This window comes from Ipomoea nil, unplaced genomic scaffold (genome assembly GCF_001879475.1).
Source record: "Ipomoea nil cultivar Tokyo-kokei standard unplaced genomic scaffold, Asagao_1.1 scaffold2403, whole genome shotgun sequence".
NCBI classification, from domain to species: Eukaryota; Viridiplantae; Streptophyta; class Magnoliopsida; order Solanales; family Convolvulaceae; genus Ipomoea; species Ipomoea nil.
In genome coordinates this window covers 2,055,156-2,072,144 of record NW_017618831.1, presented here as the reverse complement: position 1 = coordinate 2,072,144, position 16,989 = coordinate 2,055,156, and the positions used below count along the sequence as shown (strand labels likewise).

The following is a 16,989-nucleotide window of genomic DNA, read 5'->3' as shown; positions in this document are numbered from 1 at the left end:
TAATATTAAATAGACATTTTTACCCTTAAAATACATATTTTATTTATTTCTCTTGTTCAACAAATTATTGTTTATACGTAGGGATGGCCACGGTTTGGTTCGAACTGAACCGAACACTATAGCAATCAAATAAAAAAAAATTCGGTTATGATTCATAACATAACCCAATATTTGGGTTTCCGTTTATTAAAATTGTGAAGTGGAAGAAAATAGATTCTGAACCGTGAACCAGAGGTTCAAATCGGAACAACTACTAGCAATAGCTTAAAATTAGAATTATAATATTTGCAAATAGTGTATGTTTTTTTCGCATTTATATTGACTCTCACATTTTCGGATCCAATTTGAACTGTTGGTTCAAACATTATTTTAAAGTTTTATTTTTTTATTTTTAAAGTATTCTAAATTCAACAATTAATGTATTTGGAAAATTGTGGTTATAATTTGTTGGAGAAGTAAAATAAAGGAAATATTTATTTTAAGGATAAATATGTCCATTTAATATATCAGGGGGGAAAATTGCCACTTAAATAATATAGAGGGAAAAAGTACTATAAGTATATAACACAGGGGAAAAAGTGCCATTTTTCCTATTTATAAACTCTATTCATTCACAGAACCAAACAATAAAATACAATTTCAATTATATATTTTTTATCTATTTCATTTCCTATGAAATAGTATTTGATATTCTTTTAAAATTCATTATGGAAACCAAAATGGTGTTATAGAAATAGATTATCGGTAAGTTGTAACTCGAATCTTGTATAGAAAGAGAAGACATAATGAATAATTTTTAGAGAATTGGAGGTCATTTGATTCGTATTTTGCTGGCATTTCGAAACATTCGCCAAGCAACAATGTCGGACTTACCGCCGGAAATAGTCGCCGACTTTCTGTCCCGAGTTCCGGCACAGCCTCTGCTACGATTCCGGTGCGTATTAAAATCATGGCGTGCGATAATCGACAATACAGACTTCATCAAAACACATCTGAATCGAACCATCCCAACCGACTCCGATCGGAAGCTTATTCTCCGCTCCTGGCATCTCTACTCGGCGCACTTCGATGAGTTCGAAAAGACGAATACATCCGTATATGAGGAGCTTGACCACCCCTTAAACCGGCCCGGCGTCGGAACTATTTTGCGGTCTTGCCACGGGCTCCTGTGTTTGGATAATGGCGATGAAGATAGTATTGTGTTGTGGAACCCTCAAACCGGAAATACCTCATATCACTCCTCTCGGGGTCTAAAATTTCTAGGGATCAGAATGTGTTTTACGGATTTGGGTATGATAATGTGAGTGATGATTACAAGGTATTGAGAATAGCACAGTCTTATGACTGTGAGAGTGAAGTGAAAGTTTTTAGTATGAAATCCAACTCTTGGAGGAAAATTCATTGTTTTCTTCATTATCTGAAATATGAAAGAGCCCATGGAGTACAGGCTGCAGGTGCTTTACATTGGGTTGTAAGCAGGAAGCCAGACTCAGAAATGGAAAATTTGCTTGCAGCTTTTGATCTTGGGACTGAGGAATATAGGCTGGTTCCTGAGCCCAATTATTCCAATGAAAGAGCTCATGTGATGAGGGTTTTAGGGGAATCCCTTTGTGTGGTCTGCAATTATTGTGTTTCCTTTTACATTGACATTTGGGTGATGAAGAAGTATGCAGTGAAAGAATCTTGGACTAAGCTGTTTAGGGTTGCAGAATCGGATGTTAGAATCAAACCACTGGAGAATGTGACACCAGTAGCATACTCCAAAAGTGGCAGGGAAGTGTTTATGGTGCAAAATGGTACACTGTCTCTTTGGTATGATACAGAACAGAGAACAATTAGTTATTCAACATTTTGCATCTCTAGTGTGCCAATCCTTATGGAGCATGAATTGTGCTTTGGAAGCCTGGTTCGACTTGATGGCGGTGTTAGTGGCAGTTGGGGGGTTGGTGGATAGAAAGCAAACTATAAGTAGCCAAGTCACTAGTTAAGAAAGCAATAAGAAGGCCCGCACGAGTAGCTCAGTTAGTTCCTGGGTGGTAGATTGTGGACAGGGTTGGGAGGTGGTGGATAGAAAGCAAACTATAGGTAGCCAAGTCACTAGTCAAGAAAGCAATAAGAAGGCTTGCACAGGTTGCGCAGGTCGCTCAGTTGATTCTTGGGTAGTAGATTGTGGGCAAGCTTAAGAAAGCAATAAGAAGAGGTATGCTAATACCTTGTTCACCCCAGTCTTTAGAGTTGCCTTTATTGTGCATTTAATGTCTGTTTGTCTGCTAATATGTTCTGTTCTTGCAGAGATGAGTTCCTGTCTGAGGGCTTCAAGTTGGTGCTTTAATCCATTACGGCTAATTGCAATGAGATGGTGGAGGTAGGTACACCAATACCTTTGTTCTTTCTTCATAATCACAAACACATACAGTCTGTGTATGCATATATGTTATGTGCCTTTTTGAGGTTCCATCTTGCCTTTGATTTAGCTGTGTATGTATTGATGAAGAGATAAATAAATTTCCCATCAAGTTGACACCTTCAGGTTACATGGCTTTAATTGTTCTGCAAAATGCTTATTTCATGTAATAATATTTCTTGATTCATATTGTTTGCCTGAGATTGATGATTTGGTTGGTGATAGCGAGCTACTACCTGCTTTCCGAAGCTATATGTGTTATATTTTGTAATCCTGGAAGATTAATGAACAAAACCATACCTGTTCCATGTGAATTTTTGTGATTGTTAAAAAGTTATGTACTTGTTACAATAACATATTATGTACCTTCAGTTTATTTATAGGTACATAATTTATTAACAATGTACGTAATATGTTAACTGTAGGTATATAATTTGAATGCGTTTGGACCAGGGTCCATATCGTAAGGTGTACCCTTGTCCATGTTATAACAATTGGTTGTAATTCTTTTCGAGTACTGTTGGAGGAAAAAAATTGACATGGGCTTTCGGCTTTGTCATGTCAATTTGAAAGAGGGAAAATTACAGGGATGAGAAGAGTATAATGTTCCAATGAGTTTATTTGTCGAGAATAATTGAGTGCCAAGAAATAAACACGACAATAACTACATGAATCAATCTAAACTTGAAGTATAACTTAGAAACTAAATGTCATTTATTATTATTTTTTTATTGGGCATGGAGTGATGAAACTTTTAGGGTGTGATTCATAACTAAAAGAATTGGTCAATTTTATGTAAACATAGAAAACTGAAAAAATAGATAATTGAAAAAAAATGGAGAACTCGTTTACTTACCATTTTTCAAAAATGAAAATGGAAACCAATTCACCATTTTCTTAGATTTTGGATATTATGGAATGTACAAGTAATATGGGATTTGAGTAAGTAGTCATAAGGAAACTTATTTCATTATTAGAAGTCTTCTAGCATGTATTTATAGGGGTGTGTATTCCCCATTCTAACATAGATTTATAAACCTTCTATTCACTTTCATACAATATATATTTTCTCATTCCTTGATTCTTCATCTTTGCTTCCGCCTAACTGGCGGGTGGGGGCTAGGCATTTGGATCTTTCAAATTCAACGTTGGAGAATCCATTTATTAACCAATTCACCAAATTTGGAGAAATAGAAAGACGCAACGCGTGTGAACAGTGGATAAAGACGTCATACCCTTCCAACAACATTTAAACCCCCTTTTGCCCCTTTCTTTTCTTATTCCTCATCGCTTCTCTCTATATGCGTGCTCCAGCTTCTATCTCCACCGCTTCAAGCACTAGATCTAATCCCCCATCGCCTTCTCCATTGTTGTAGCCTATATCTCCAACAACGCAGCCTCCATCTCCGATAGCCTCTCATCCTCTAGTTCAAAGAATGTCAACACAACGGGCTTTCTAAAATCTTTAGTAGACTCTTGTCCAACTCTAAATCAGAAGGTATATATTCATTTAGACCTCTTTTTTTGCATTGATTGAACTCGATTTGCATTTCTAAGGCTCCATTTATTTTGTTATTTAGTTTGATAAATTTGAACTATGTTATACTGCTTGATGTTGGCTAGATCTGATTTAGAATGTGCTATTATTTGTAAGAGACCAAATCCCCCAATATGCGACTTAGTAGTAAAGTGGCTAATTTGTTACCTAACCGATCAAATTCACAACTTTGATAATAATTGAATGACTATATCTGTACTGCAAATAACTAAGGGGCTAAATATACACATGGGGGTCATAACAGATGGACTATTAGTCTATTAGTGTCATTTTTCCTTCTTTATTTATAATATACTTGATATTCTTAATATTTGACTAAGATTTTAGAGAATTTGACAATTATTTTGCTGGCCTTGATTTGTATTGGGATAATAAGGTATCTAACTTATATGAACATAGAATTGAACATTTGAACTTTTTAAAAAAATCCAAATTAACCCACAAATTTGGAAAAAAAAAGCCATACAATTTAGTCTTTTTAGCATATCTAGAGATGAGGATGGGCGAAAGTAGTCATCAGCCATGGCTGCCTTCACCAAGATCTTAGATGGCAGCTTGATTGTTGTTTCTTTAAATTCTGTAATAATCATACTCAATTTTCTTGTTGTTATTGTTGTTTTTTCAAATGTAAAATATTAATTAGTTTGTTTAATTTGACATATGAATGTCACATCAACATTATATTTATGTGTATGTGAATGACATATCAACAATTTTTAACAGTAACCTGTTAAAAAAGTTCAATTAGTATATATATATAATTTAAGGGTTAATTTGAACATTTTTATTTGACCAACCAAAATCAAAACTAAAACCCTGAAACTAATTTCTCATGCAGCAAGCTTCTACTTCATCCAACAATGTCGGACATACCACTGGAAATTGTCACTGAGTTTCTGTCCCGAGTTCCGGCACGGCCTCTGCTACGCTTAAGGTGCGTATCAAAATCATGGCGTGAGATAATAGACAGCCCGGACTTCATCAAATTGCATCTGAATCGAGCCCTCCAAACCAACTCTGATCGGAAGCTCATCCTCCCCTCAGATTGCCACCTTTACGTTGCGGACTTTGATGAGCTCGAACAGACAAACACAGCCGTATATACAGCGCTTGACCTGCCCCACAAGCGCGCGTTTGGAACTATTATTCTGGGGTCTTGCCACGGGCTGCTGTGCATGGATACCTGCGACGATGGAGATAGGATGGTGCTGTGGAATCCAGCAACCCAGAAATACTTCCGTTTTCCCTTCCCGGAGGTTGAATACTTGGGAGAATCAGTCATTTGTATCTGGTGCTTGGTGTTCGGGTTTGGGTATGATAAAGTGGGTGATGATTATAAGGTATTGAGAATCTTCCAGTCCCATGAATGTGAGAGTGAAACCAGAGTTTATAGTCTGAAATCGAATTCTTGGAAGAAAATTCCTTGCTTTCCTTACTGTCTGAAGTATAAAAGATCCAATGGAGTCCTGGTTGCAGGTGCTTTGCATTGGGTTGTAAGCAGAACCGCACAGTTATACATGGAGAATCTGATAGGTGCTTTCGATCTTGGGACTGAGGAGTACAGACTGGTTCCTGAGCCAAATTACTCCAAAGGAGCAGTGTATGTGACTGTGGGTGTGTTAGGGGAATCCCTCTGTGTGGTCTGCAACTATTATGATTCATCATATGTTGACATCTGGGTCATGAAGAGCTATGGAGTGAAAGAGTCTTGGACTAAGCTGTTCACAATTACAGAATCAGAAGTGAGCGGCAAACATCTTGAGTTTGTGACGCCATTGGCATTCTCCAAGAGTGGAAGGGAAGTGTTTATGGTACTAAATGGTAAACAGCTTCTTCGGTATGATATAGAACAGAGAAAGGTTAGGGATTCAGCATTCCGCATCCCCAGTGTGCCAGCCATTATGATGCACCAGATGTGGTTCGGAAGCCTGGTTCGATTTAATGCTGGTGTTGGGAAGGTGGTAGGTATAACAGAAGGTGAAAGCAGTGGAGGCACTAAGAGAAGAAGCAATAAGAAGAGGTACACTGATACCCCGTTCACTTCTGCTGCCATTTAATGTCTGTTTTTGTCTGCTGATATCTTTGCTTCTTGTAGAGACAAGTTCCTGTCAGAGGGTTTCATGTTCACGCTCTAATCCATTCAAGCTGATTGCAATGGGATGGTGAAGCCGTGAAGGTAGGTAGGTGCACCAATACCCTTTTTTTCTTTGTTATAATCACAAACTTTAATTATGGTTTGTGTATGTGTTAAGAGTCTCACATTGAAAAAAATAAGAGAGAACATATAGGATTATAAGGTCATATGGGTTAAGACTAGCTAATTGATTAAACTCAATCTTGTGCATTATTGCCCAGTTGAGTGACTTGACCCAATTTTAGATTATAACAGTATGTATGTTGTGTGCCTTTTTAAGGTTCCAGGTTGCCTTAATTCTTCTGCAAAATGCTAACTTCACATTGTTTGTCTGTAGATTGGTATGCTGCTGTGGCTGCTTGTTGGTAATGTTGCATTTTGGATGTCTGACCTGCTGGTTGTGGTCCGTAGAAACTAGCGGTTGCTTGTTTTTTGTTTGGTTTGTTTGTTTGTTTGTTTGCAATGTAACAGTTCAGATGTTGAAACTATTAGTTTCTGTTTTTGGAACTATTTTGTGGTTTGTATTAAATTCCTATGTTGTTGTAATGTAACAGTTCAGATGTTAAAACTATTAGTTTCTGTTTTTGGAACTATTTTGTGGTTTGTATTAAATTCCTAGTTGTTTTTCTCGGTTTGATAAGCATAATATTACTAGTTTTGTTTGTAATGTAACAGTTCAGATAGGGTTCGGGTTCAGCCTTAGAAGAATGTAAAAGTTCAGATGTCCAACCTATTAGTTTCTCCTTTTGGTACTATCTTGAGGTTTGCATGTAAATTCCTGTGGTTTGTAGAAACTAGTGGCTGATATATATATATATATATATATATATATATATATATATATAGATTAGGTTTCCTTGGGATCCCAAATTCTAGTTCGGGAAGTCTTAATTTCAAGATGTTGGTGAATTTCTGATGATAAGTGGTGACTTTAGGTTATGTGGTATACCATTTGGACATTCGCTTCATGTAATTAGTTCTGTTTGTATAATATATTCAATTTTATTTTATATACATTGTAGTTTTATTTTAGTACAACTAAAATGTTATTTTATTTTAACTACAATGTCATTTATACATACAGTAGTTTTATTATAGTAAGATATGTTATTAAATTTTATTTATACACATTGTAGTTTTATTATACAACTAAATTATACGGAGTAATTCTAATTCAACTATGATTTCATTAGATAATATACAATCAAATATGTGAAACTGTAATTCAGTTTCATTTTATATACACTGTAGTTTTATTACAACACAACTAAATTATCATTTTGATATAATTATATTTTCATTTGACACTACACACTCTATATTGTGAAAGATGTTATTTAGTTTGATTTTATAGATATTGTAATTTCATTTCAAACACAACTAAAATATCATTTCATTTTAATTACGGTTTCATTTGATAAAATAAACATATATGTAAGACAAATTATTCAATTTTATTTTAAATATAATACATTATAATTTCATTTTATTATGAACACACAAAAATAATTTAATGACTACAATTTCTTTATTTAAAAAAGCGGTGCCGTTTTTGCACCATTATGCACGCAAATAATTGAAGTCTATTCTTCACCTTAATAAAGATATTTTGGGTTTTCTGTAAAAAATGGTACTGGCAAGATTCAAAGCGCAATGGATTCCGAGAGATCCGATACAAGAGAATCCGGGCACGGGTCCGGATTCCGGGTCAGGCAACGAGTCCACTACGCCGGAGACTCCCGCCGGATCGGCAGCGTGAAATACGTCGGACCGGTGGAGGGATACTCCGGCACGTGGATCGGAGTTGACTGGGACAACGGGGACGGGAAGCATGATGGCTGCCACAACGGTGTCCGATACTTCGAAGCTGCCGGCAATACAACGGCGTCGTTTGTGCGACCGCACAATCTCAGCGTCGGCATTCCGCTCTTGCAGGCGCTCGAGCTCCGGTACCGTACGGCTTCCAGTAAAGAAGAAGAGGGTAAGTGCAATTGCAGTAGAACGAACTCTTAGCTTCGCTATGGGAGTGTTCATCTTTAGTATTTGAGTGATGATAGCTGGACTCACTTTGGAAATTTCTGGAATCTAATCATGTGAAGTTATGTTGCTTAGGCTTATCATTTTAGTCTGTTAGAGCTCACTTATTCGTAGTTCTTACTATTGTAAATGTTGGCTACTGCAAGAGATACCATTTCAAAAAGGAACAAATTCTGGTTGAATTTTTCCTCAATAAAAGTGTATTGAGTTACCTCTAAAAGATTCAGTGTGATGCCCAGCATTTGTCCATTGATAAGAATTCACAAAATTGTTGAAGTATACAGAGAACATGGTCCTTGAGCATGAGCTCTTTAGCTTGTGTTTGACTGTAATTATTCTTTTGTGCATACTTTCACAAACAAATATAATTTGGTTGTTTAACGTTATCCATATAATTTAATCTTTTCTTGGTTCTTTTGTGTGCAGATGAGATGTATGTTTTCTCTGCAAGCAACAAACGAGTAACTGTTGAGCTTCTGGGTAAAGAAAAGATTCAGAATAAGCTGAGTCATTTTGAGGAGTTGACAAGTGCATCATTGTCTTATTTAGGAGTCAGCTCTGCCGGAGATCCATGCCACATTAGTACAACTATACCAAGTAAATCAAGTGCTGTTCCAAGTGGTTCATTTTTTTCTACCCCAGTTCTGGCACATGATCTCCCTATTTTATAAGCTTCATGTCTTCACCCCCTTCCTACGCTGTTATATTGCTTTTTTTTGACTTGGCCTCGTTTCATGTGAGCTGTGATTCAAATGAAACATATACATGTAATATATACCCATTTCTTCCTTTTCTTTTCCTAAGGAACAGTTTCTCTCGCTCTCTCTAATCAAGTTGCTATCTTCTATACTATTTGTGTAGTACTTTGTTTTGCAATTTTGCTCTTCTCTGTGACAAAGGCTTTTTTGCACATCATTTTATTTCAACTGTAAATAGATAAAATTTGGAACTCTTTGTTACATTCTAAATGCCTTTATACAGATTTAAAGGAGCTTGATTTGACTGGGAACCTGCTATCTGAGTGGGAGGCAAGTGAAATTCATATTTCTCCCCATGTCATAAATTTCAATAAATTTGAAAGGCCTCATCATTTCTCTCTCTTGGTCTTAAAACTAGCTCAGATACATTATGAATTATGCATTCTTGCATGCTTTTATATAAAAGAGGCTATAGGGCCTGTTTATATTGCAGTACCTACTTAAATGACTGAACATATTCTATTTGTTTTTATTTCTAGGAGGTTGGTATAATCTGTAAAGAGTTGCCAGGTCTTGCAGCTCTGAACCTATCACACAATATTATGGCACATGATATAAGTGGAATGCCCTTGCTAAATAATATACGGATTTTAGTTTTGAACCATACAGGAATCAGCTGGAAGCATGTAAGTTTTCTTTTTGTTCTTTATTATCTTTGTTAAAATTGTTAAGCACACATGTTAAGTATAACACATGCAACCTGACAGGTTGAAATACTTAAAGATTCCTTCCCATTCATTGAAGAGCTACATCTGGTGGGGAATAAACTGAAAGAAATAACGGTACTCAACACTGTTATATTGTTTTTGCTGTTGATTTTTTGTACTTTTGGTTCATCTTGTACATGTTTGTGTGAAATTTTGTCAGAAATCTAAATGGTTTTGGCAGAAAGAATCTTTCTTGTTATTGTTTCTTTTTGCTTACTGGTGTTTACTTATATATTCATTACTTAAACTAAAACCAGAAACTCAAATGAGCAACCTATTTTGTAATGCATTACTGTGTAGACAATCCATCATGAAATGCAAAGAGAAAAGTTTCATGTTCAAAGTACTAAAACTGCTTGGTGATTTTCTTTAACAAAACCTTGATTTTTGCTATCTAGCCTTCATCTTCAACCTTTGTCAAAGGGTTTGATTCTCTGCATCTCCTTAATCTGGATGATAACTGTATAGATTCTTGGGAAGAAATCTTGAAGCTTTCGCAACTGAGAAGGTACCTAAATTAAATGTTTCTTTTTTTCACTCATGTAAAATATTTACCTTTTACTACTTTTGGTTCTGGTTCTCATTTTCATTCTCACATTTAGCTTGGAACAGCTTTTTTTGAACCACAATAATTTAAGCTGCATCTGGTACCCTGATCATGGTACATTACATGAAACGGTTGCCAATGGTGATGAATGTCTTGGGAAAGGCTCTAAGCCTTTCAAGAATTTGCATTCCCTCCTTCTTGGTAATACTATAAACATATTTACAGTGGTAAATTTTGTCAGTTTTTGCTGTCCTGCCAAGGCTTTAGTTGGTTGCCTTTTCTTTATAACTGCAGGTAACAACATCATTAAAGATGTGGAATCTGTTGATTCGCTGAATTATTTTCCTAATTTGTTGGTAAGCACTTTATTTTGATTTCTCTAGTGCATTATTTGATTTGTTCTCAACTAAAGATCGTGAATAATTATTTTAACAATCTTGATTTCAAAATTTCAAATGGTATCCCATCAAAGAGTTAGGCTTATTGGTTAGGCAGATTTGATTAAAATATGGAACTCATACTATATCCTTAAAACTGGTAGTAGAACTGCAAGATTTGACTTTATGAACTTCATGTGTATGTATTCCATTTTGTGTAGGAAGTAAGACTTTCTGAGAATCCAGTGACAGATCCAGTAAAAAGTGGCCTATCTCGATTTGTTTTGGTGGCACGCCTAGCAGGAGTAAAAATATTAAATGGAAGTGAGGTAACTTCTGGATACTGCGCAGGTCTTTTGTAGGTAGTTTAAAATTATTAAAAACTATGATGAATTTATATGACTTGACTTTCTTTCAGATTAGTCCTAGAGAGCGGAAGGAATCTGAAATTCGGTAGGTCTTTCTTTTGTATACCTATTGATTGGCTTGAACGGCTTGCATGCAGGCCTTCACTGTTAGGTACTGGAAAGCATCAAATATATTGTTGACATGGTTTGACTTTGAAATACTGATGCAGGTATGTCCGATTAGTCATGTCTAAATGTCATGAATATCCACAAGAAATCGACCGACTTCACCCGAGGTAACCCTCTTTCTAGTATCTGTTTTGCTTCTACATTATTGCTCAGCCAATGTCAAAATAAACTAAAAACTTCCACTTGGTAGAATCTTTCTCCTTCCCTTAATACCAACACCAGAATATGAAGTTGAAAATTTTCTTTTTATGGGGAGAGGAGGGGTGGTATGAAAAGAAGTGTGGTTGGTTTAGATTAGCAATTGAGAAATATTTTGTTTCATTTCCCCTTTGTACTTTTATGGACAAACAAAACTATTACTAGGCAAGTGAATTTGAATAAAATGTTTAAATGTGTCTAATATGCATTGATTATGGTAACAGATTTGCTGAGCTAAAAAGACACCATGGAATTGATGATGAAAAACCAGAGAGTGGAACAACCGGACCCCAGAAAATGGCTGCAGGACTTATATGTATTTGTTCTATTAACGTCTTTAATTAGCTCTCTATGGCATAAAAAGTGGTCAGTCTTCTTCCTTAATGCGCTTTAATCCTACACTCTGCAGCAATTACCATGAAGTGTATTGGAGCATCAATCGGTGAAAAGCCTCCATTGACCAAAAAGTTGCCTGTGACAATCACGGTAATACACCAAGCACTATCATCTCATGTAATATTTCCTCTCGCTTTTATATGGGATTCAACGTTTACAGTGTAATTCAGGTTGGCAAGCTGAAGAACCTTTGCGAGAGTTTCTTCAACATAAGATCTATCAAGCCTAAATTATTTCTTCAGGAAGCGGTATGCACACTACTTACACACACTGCATATCATTGCCTTTTTTGTTATCATTTCATAATCATCACGATTGGTGTATATATATATATATATATATATATATTGTACAAAGCTTGCCCATCCCACTCAGTAACTTCCTGCATATCAACACTGGAGGGTAACCTCTCGGTTTAAGACATTGCGCAGTTTTGCAATGAACATTCTTCATGGTTATGCAGGGCGCCCCATTTCCAACGCTGCTCGAGGATGATATGGCAACTTTGCTGGATGCTGGAGTGGGTAATGAGTCAACCATTCTTGTGGATGAAGAGTAATATAATGCTGTCCTCACAACCAGAAAAATCTTAATTTTTTTTTCCTATCGGATAACATTATGATGTGGAACTGGATTTGTGTTTGGAAAATGCAGTTTTGTCGTTCAAGAATTTGACCTCATGCATCATACAAGTATGTGGTTGTTGTTTGATGAACTTATGCAATTTTATTACACAAATTATATCATTATGGATATATATATATATGTATGTATATACTGGTTTAAATGAAGACAGGGTTTTCCATGCTGCCGGTCTGGATTGCATAATTAGGTATGCATGAATGGACCACACACTGTTCAAAAACGCACAAGAATGAAATGCACAAATGCACCACACTTAATGATGCATTTTCAAACACTTTGTGGTGCATTTATTCTTACCTAATGAAGTGTAACCGTATAAGAACCTAACCCGGCCTATATATAGATTAGTGATTATATGAGAATCACCCTCTTCATGAGTCATGAGAACCAATTTGATGTATTAAAATACAGATCAATAGATGAGATTAATTTTGAAATTAAAGACATGCGTGTGTATATGAAGCATTATGTTGTGTGCATATTAAACATGCCCCTATATTGCACATAAAACGTGCTTAATATGCATACATCATAATGCTCCATATGCACAAAGACCCAATCAAACTCCACATCAATCAAGATGTTAACTCATCATCCTGCGAAAACCTATATAGTATTGATCAAAAAAACAAAAAGATGCATGATATGATAGGGGGCATATAAGCATAAATACTCCCTCCGTACACAAAAATAGGTGGTCACATACCTCCTATAGACTATAATTAGATAAACAAGCTAAGCCTCATTCAATGAAAACTACACTTTTCTCTTCGTGCATGCATGCTTGTATGGACTAGGAATCACGTGCACACACCCTCCCACCCTGCCATCCCAGCTTGACACGTGTACTTTCACTCCGCCTTCGCTAGACTGCTCCACGTGACACTCCACGCCCTCCTGTTTTCTGGGTCCCCTCATTTACATTAAATACTCACGTGGGTTTAGGGCTTTATAAACCAACACATACAGTTGGCCATATTCCCTATACCATTATATTGGATTCTCTTTTTACACCTATCCAATTTTTTTAAAAAAAAAAAACTCGGTGAAGTTTGTCGGATAGTTAGTTTGGTAATAATAAAGTTTTAAGTTTAACTTCATGTGGAAGTTATCTATTAGCCTTCTCAGTTTGAGAAAATGTGGTCATTTACCAACTAAGGCGACAAGGCAAGCTTCACCCAGAGATTTGGTGGTCCAGTCGGCGCCAAACTGGGAAATTGGTGGTAGTGAGTTTGATAGGAAAGTTGTAGGAGCATTTAGTTGAATGATCTCATTGGTGTTGGCAGTGGTAGTAGAAGCCATCGATTGGAAAGGAGAAAAAAAAAGTTCTTTGGTAGGAGATTTAGGCTCTTGATACCATGTAGAGTTTATGAAGTGAAGATTTATTGAAACAAACTCAACTACTCAATCAGCTATAAATAGTATACAGAGGAGAAAAGGTAGCAAAGGAGTTGTAACAACTAGTCTACCATATACAATTATTCTACAGGAGCTAAACTAGAACAAAATCACAGATGGAATATGTCAGCCACATATGTCCTTATTACGTACCTCTTCAAGTAGCGGTTAAAGGCTTTCCGATGATGATAAAGGGTTGGAAGTTGAGAAAAAAATGAGGAATCCTTTCTATATTTGACGATGCGTTTAGAAACACTTGATATATAGTACATTCACATATAACAAATAGTGCATTCAAGATCTATAATAGTGAACTCATGCGTGTGCACTATTTATTATCCACTGATACACTATTCAACGTTTACAAATGTGCCATTATAATTACATAATTGTCACATTATTATTTTTTCCCCATTTTATGGTTGAAGAAACCTCGTACTAAAACCAACTACCTACCTTATCCCAATTTATGATTTCAATTAAATGTTATTGGCACATGAAACATGTAGACCCCATGTACCATTTTAAAATTTAACGCATGCTATCCTTGGCCATTCAAAATTATTAGTTCCGATATATAATTTTTAGAATTAAGCGTTTATCACTACACTATAAATTATAATTAGTAATAAATGTGTAATTATATTTTTTCTATTCTTACATAATAGTCAACACAATATTTCGATGATAGAATGTTAGATTCGTATTTCTAAAACGCCACCCAGCACATATGTCGAACGCTGAAATATATGTGGAGTTAGAAGCAAAAGTGGCCTACAACATGTGAGGAAAATGATTGGATATGATTGATGTATTATTGTTATTATAATTATAACATGTACCTAAAATTATGATTAGATATTTTGTATGTGTTATCATGTTGTGTTATATATATTTTAATTGTTTAACGATGCATTAGTTTAACTTCCAATCATCTATTGTCGTTGAAACTTTGTTAAAGGAAGATATCAGTCAATCAACTTGTAAAACGTCATTTACTTATAATATAAAAATTGAATAAATTAAGGAGTTGTCCTCCAATGAATAATTAACACCTAAAATGATTTTTTTTCTTTTCTTTTTCTTGGCATATGACATTGTCAACACCTTTTTAATCGAGTCCATCGCACTTAGCCTTTCTAGTACCATTTACTCCTCTTGTGTGGAATGGAGTTTACCCAATGCACATACATCTTCAAGTCGTTGAATCCATTTCGCAGGGGTAACAAGTGCAATACACGTTTGGATACTGGTTACGGGTTTCTTTATAATTAAAAATAAATTAAGAAAAAGGGTAATTTCCAAATGTAACAATAAGTTTATTACATAAGACTCCGGACACTGTACATGAATTGCGTTACATACACAAATCAAACCCTACCAAAAACTACCAACAACCAAACTCCATTGCCCAACAAAACCTCAAAACACATGCACACAAATTCATTTATGTATGTATATATATATAGCTTAGCTTATATGTATATATATATCGGAAATTAAATGTCACGGACATGGAAGATGTTAGGGTTTTTAACGACGATGTCGTACATGTAAACGGAGTTAAACTTCTTGAAGTCTCTGGGGAGGGAGATAAGGTCAATGGAAGATTCCCTGTGGAACTGAAAGAGGTCTGGGTCGCCATGGTAATACCTCTCCCACCCTAACGCCGTCAAAATCTCCTCCAGCGCCCGGTACGACCCCACCGCCTGCCCCGTCGGCAAGTACACCAGCGCCTTTCTTGGCTTTCCGCCGCTCTGCTCTGCCGCCGGGTTCTCCACCAGCCGGAAAACGCCGTTGTTGAACATCCAAACACCCGACATCTTAATTATACTCAATGTATGTTTTGTGTTGTGAAGATGGATGTGAGGGGAAGTGGGAATGAATATTGTGTTTTGTGTTGCTGTGGGAAGTGGAGGAGGGTTTGATGGGTATTTATAGGTGTATGTGAAGGAATAGATAAAACAAGGGAAATATACTCTGGAAGTGGGATGAAAAAGATATGCATGATAGATATACATATTATATATAGACTTTTTTGGTTAAGTTGATATAGCTACAGAATCTAGATATTGTGGGAAAATTAAAGTTTTTTGGTTTCATGAATATATATTTATAATATGTTTATGTAGCCATCGTTGATTCCCTTGGTTGGGTATTGGGGGTGAGGGTGTGTGTGGGAGGGGGGTGGGGGGAAGGGGGGCTAGTATATATTTGGTCCACACTCCACTTCACCTCAGCTGATTTGATGTATATATATATATATACTTGTGGTTTTACTACTACTGCTTCTAGAATACCTTGTAGTATATGAAGGGTTTGTGGTATGGTTTAAGGTGTATTTTAGGGGTAATTTTTTGTCCCAATTTTAGGTATCTGTGGTTGGAAATTAAGAGATCGTGTTAAAGAAGATTCAATTGACCAAGCTTGCCTCCCCACATCTTAATAGAGCATTTGAGAATATATAAATCACGGTGCTCGATCAGATAGATAAAAGAATCTACCCACTTTAGACATAATCTCCACACTGCTGCCGCTGAAGTTTGAATCTTGGTTTCTCCTCCCACGTGCAGGTAGGGGTGGGCGCCAGTTCGGTTCGCGTGATACTCGAATTTTATTTCAGATATTCGAAAATTTCGGGTGATGTTTTTGACACCCGATATCCGAACCAAATTTAATTCGGATATGTTCGGTGAAATTATTTCGGGTTAGTTTGGATATACCCAAAATATTATTTTATCAATTTTGAATTTTTTTATGATTTTATGATTTTATTATTTATATTTTTCATATAGTATATATCAAGCTAAAAATAAGAGAAATACTAATAATTTACCAATAGAACTTTAAAAATTAATATATTATTAATTATGAAATACATTTAAAACTATATATATATATATATATATATATATATATATATATATATATATTGTATTATTATATTTATAATAAAATTCGGTTAGTTCGGGTTTCGGGTCGGGTGTGGATAGAATTTTTAACACCCAATATCCGAACCAAATTTATATTCGGATATACCAAAATTTAAAATATCTGAACCGATAACTATTTGGGTTCGTCCAAAATTTAAAATTCGGTTTGAGTTTCGGGTGTTAGATCGGATAATCTGAATTACGCCCACCCCTACGTGCAGGCGACCATTCTTTTTTACCAATAGAAGAAGTGGTATGTGTTAGTGACTATTTTTGATATATGACCGATAATAATAATGAAAGATTTTGTAAATGACGTATCAAAAAAAACTTTTTTAGTATTCGAGAATTTTAATCCCTT

The 16,989-nt window shown here is 35.7% G+C and overlaps 4 protein-coding genes across 9 annotated transcripts; 3 read left to right on the top strand and 1 right to left on the bottom strand.

The window, feature by feature from the left end:
* The first annotated feature begins 860 nt into the window (after positions 1-860).
* On the top strand, positions 861-1,954 carry LOC109152247 (F-box protein CPR30-like). Its single transcript, XM_019299833.1, has 2 exons — positions 861-1,150; positions 1,264-1,954. The coding sequence occupies exons 1-2, from the start codon at positions 861-863 to the stop codon at positions 1,952-1,954; spliced, it is 981 nt and encodes a 326-aa protein (XP_019155378.1).
* LOC109152441 (F-box protein CPR30-like) lies at positions 1,951-6,739 on the top strand. Of its 6 annotated transcripts, none has more exons than XM_019300140.1 (6): positions 1,951-2,200; positions 2,293-2,365; positions 3,719-3,902; positions 4,801-5,982; positions 6,058-6,130; positions 6,430-6,739. In XM_019300140.1, exons 4-5 carry the CDS (start codon positions 4,823-4,825, stop codon positions 6,095-6,097), a joined length of 1,200 nt encoding a protein of 399 aa, XP_019155685.1. In that variant the 5' UTR covers positions 1,951-2,200; positions 2,293-2,365; positions 3,719-3,902; positions 4,801-4,822; the 3' UTR covers positions 6,098-6,130; positions 6,430-6,739. The 6 variants fall into 6 exon arrangements, with proteins under 6 accessions (XP_019155685.1, XP_019155681.1, XP_019155684.1 ...); XM_019300137.1 differs by lacking the exon at positions 3,719-3,902 and having other exon boundaries at positions 1,954-2,013; positions 2,140-2,200; XM_019300136.1 differs by lacking the exon at positions 3,719-3,902.
* Positions 6,740-7,698: 959 nt separating this feature from the next.
* LOC109152182 (tubulin-folding cofactor E) lies at positions 7,699-12,398 on the top strand (the record flags this gene model as incomplete). The annotated part of the gene is made up of 15 exons (XM_019299748.1): positions 7,699-8,077; positions 8,560-8,730; positions 9,115-9,161; positions 9,371-9,517; positions 9,599-9,673; positions 9,997-10,106; positions 10,201-10,346; positions 10,440-10,501; positions 10,744-10,851; positions 10,941-10,975; positions 11,100-11,165; positions 11,481-11,572; positions 11,666-11,742; positions 11,823-11,900; positions 12,116-12,398. Coding segments are annotated over 15 exons (1,689 nt in total), but the record flags the coding sequence as incomplete, so codon positions are not given.
* A 2,598-nt stretch (positions 12,399-14,996) lies between these two features.
* LOC109152266 (flowering-promoting factor 1-like protein 2) lies at positions 14,997-15,612 on the bottom strand. Its single transcript, XM_019299855.1, has one exon. The coding sequence runs from the start codon at positions 15,516-15,518 to the stop codon at positions 15,195-15,197; it is 324 nt and encodes a 107-aa protein (XP_019155400.1). The 5' UTR covers positions 15,519-15,612; the 3' UTR covers positions 14,997-15,194.
* Positions 15,613-16,989: the final 1,377 nt, after the last annotated feature.

Excerpts from the sequence above, each read along its gene's own strand:
- LOC109152247 (XM_019299833.1), top strand. The coding sequence starts at position 861 with ATGTCGGACTTACCGCCGGAAATAGTCGCCGACTTTCTGTCCCGAGTT. Across the intron at positions 1,151-1,263 it reads GGCGTCGGAACTATTTTGCG|GGATCAGAATGTGTTTTACG; the intron begins GTCTTGCCACGG and ends TAAAATTTCTAG.
- LOC109152441 (XM_019300136.1), top strand. The coding sequence starts at position 2,295 with ATGAGTTCCTGTCTGAGGGCTTCAAGTTGGTGCTTTAATCCATTACGG. Across the intron at positions 2,366-4,800 it reads ATTGCAATGAGATGGTGGAG|CAAGCTTCTACTTCATCCAA; the intron begins GTAGGTACACCA and ends TTTCTCATGCAG. Across the intron at positions 5,983-6,057 it reads AGAAGAAGCAATAAGAAGAG|AGACAAGTTCCTGTCAGAGG; the intron begins GTACACTGATAC and ends TGCTTCTTGTAG.
- LOC109152266 (XM_019299855.1), bottom strand. The coding sequence starts at position 15,518 with ATGTCGGGTGTTTGGATGTTCAACAACGGCGTTTTCCGGCTGGTGGAG.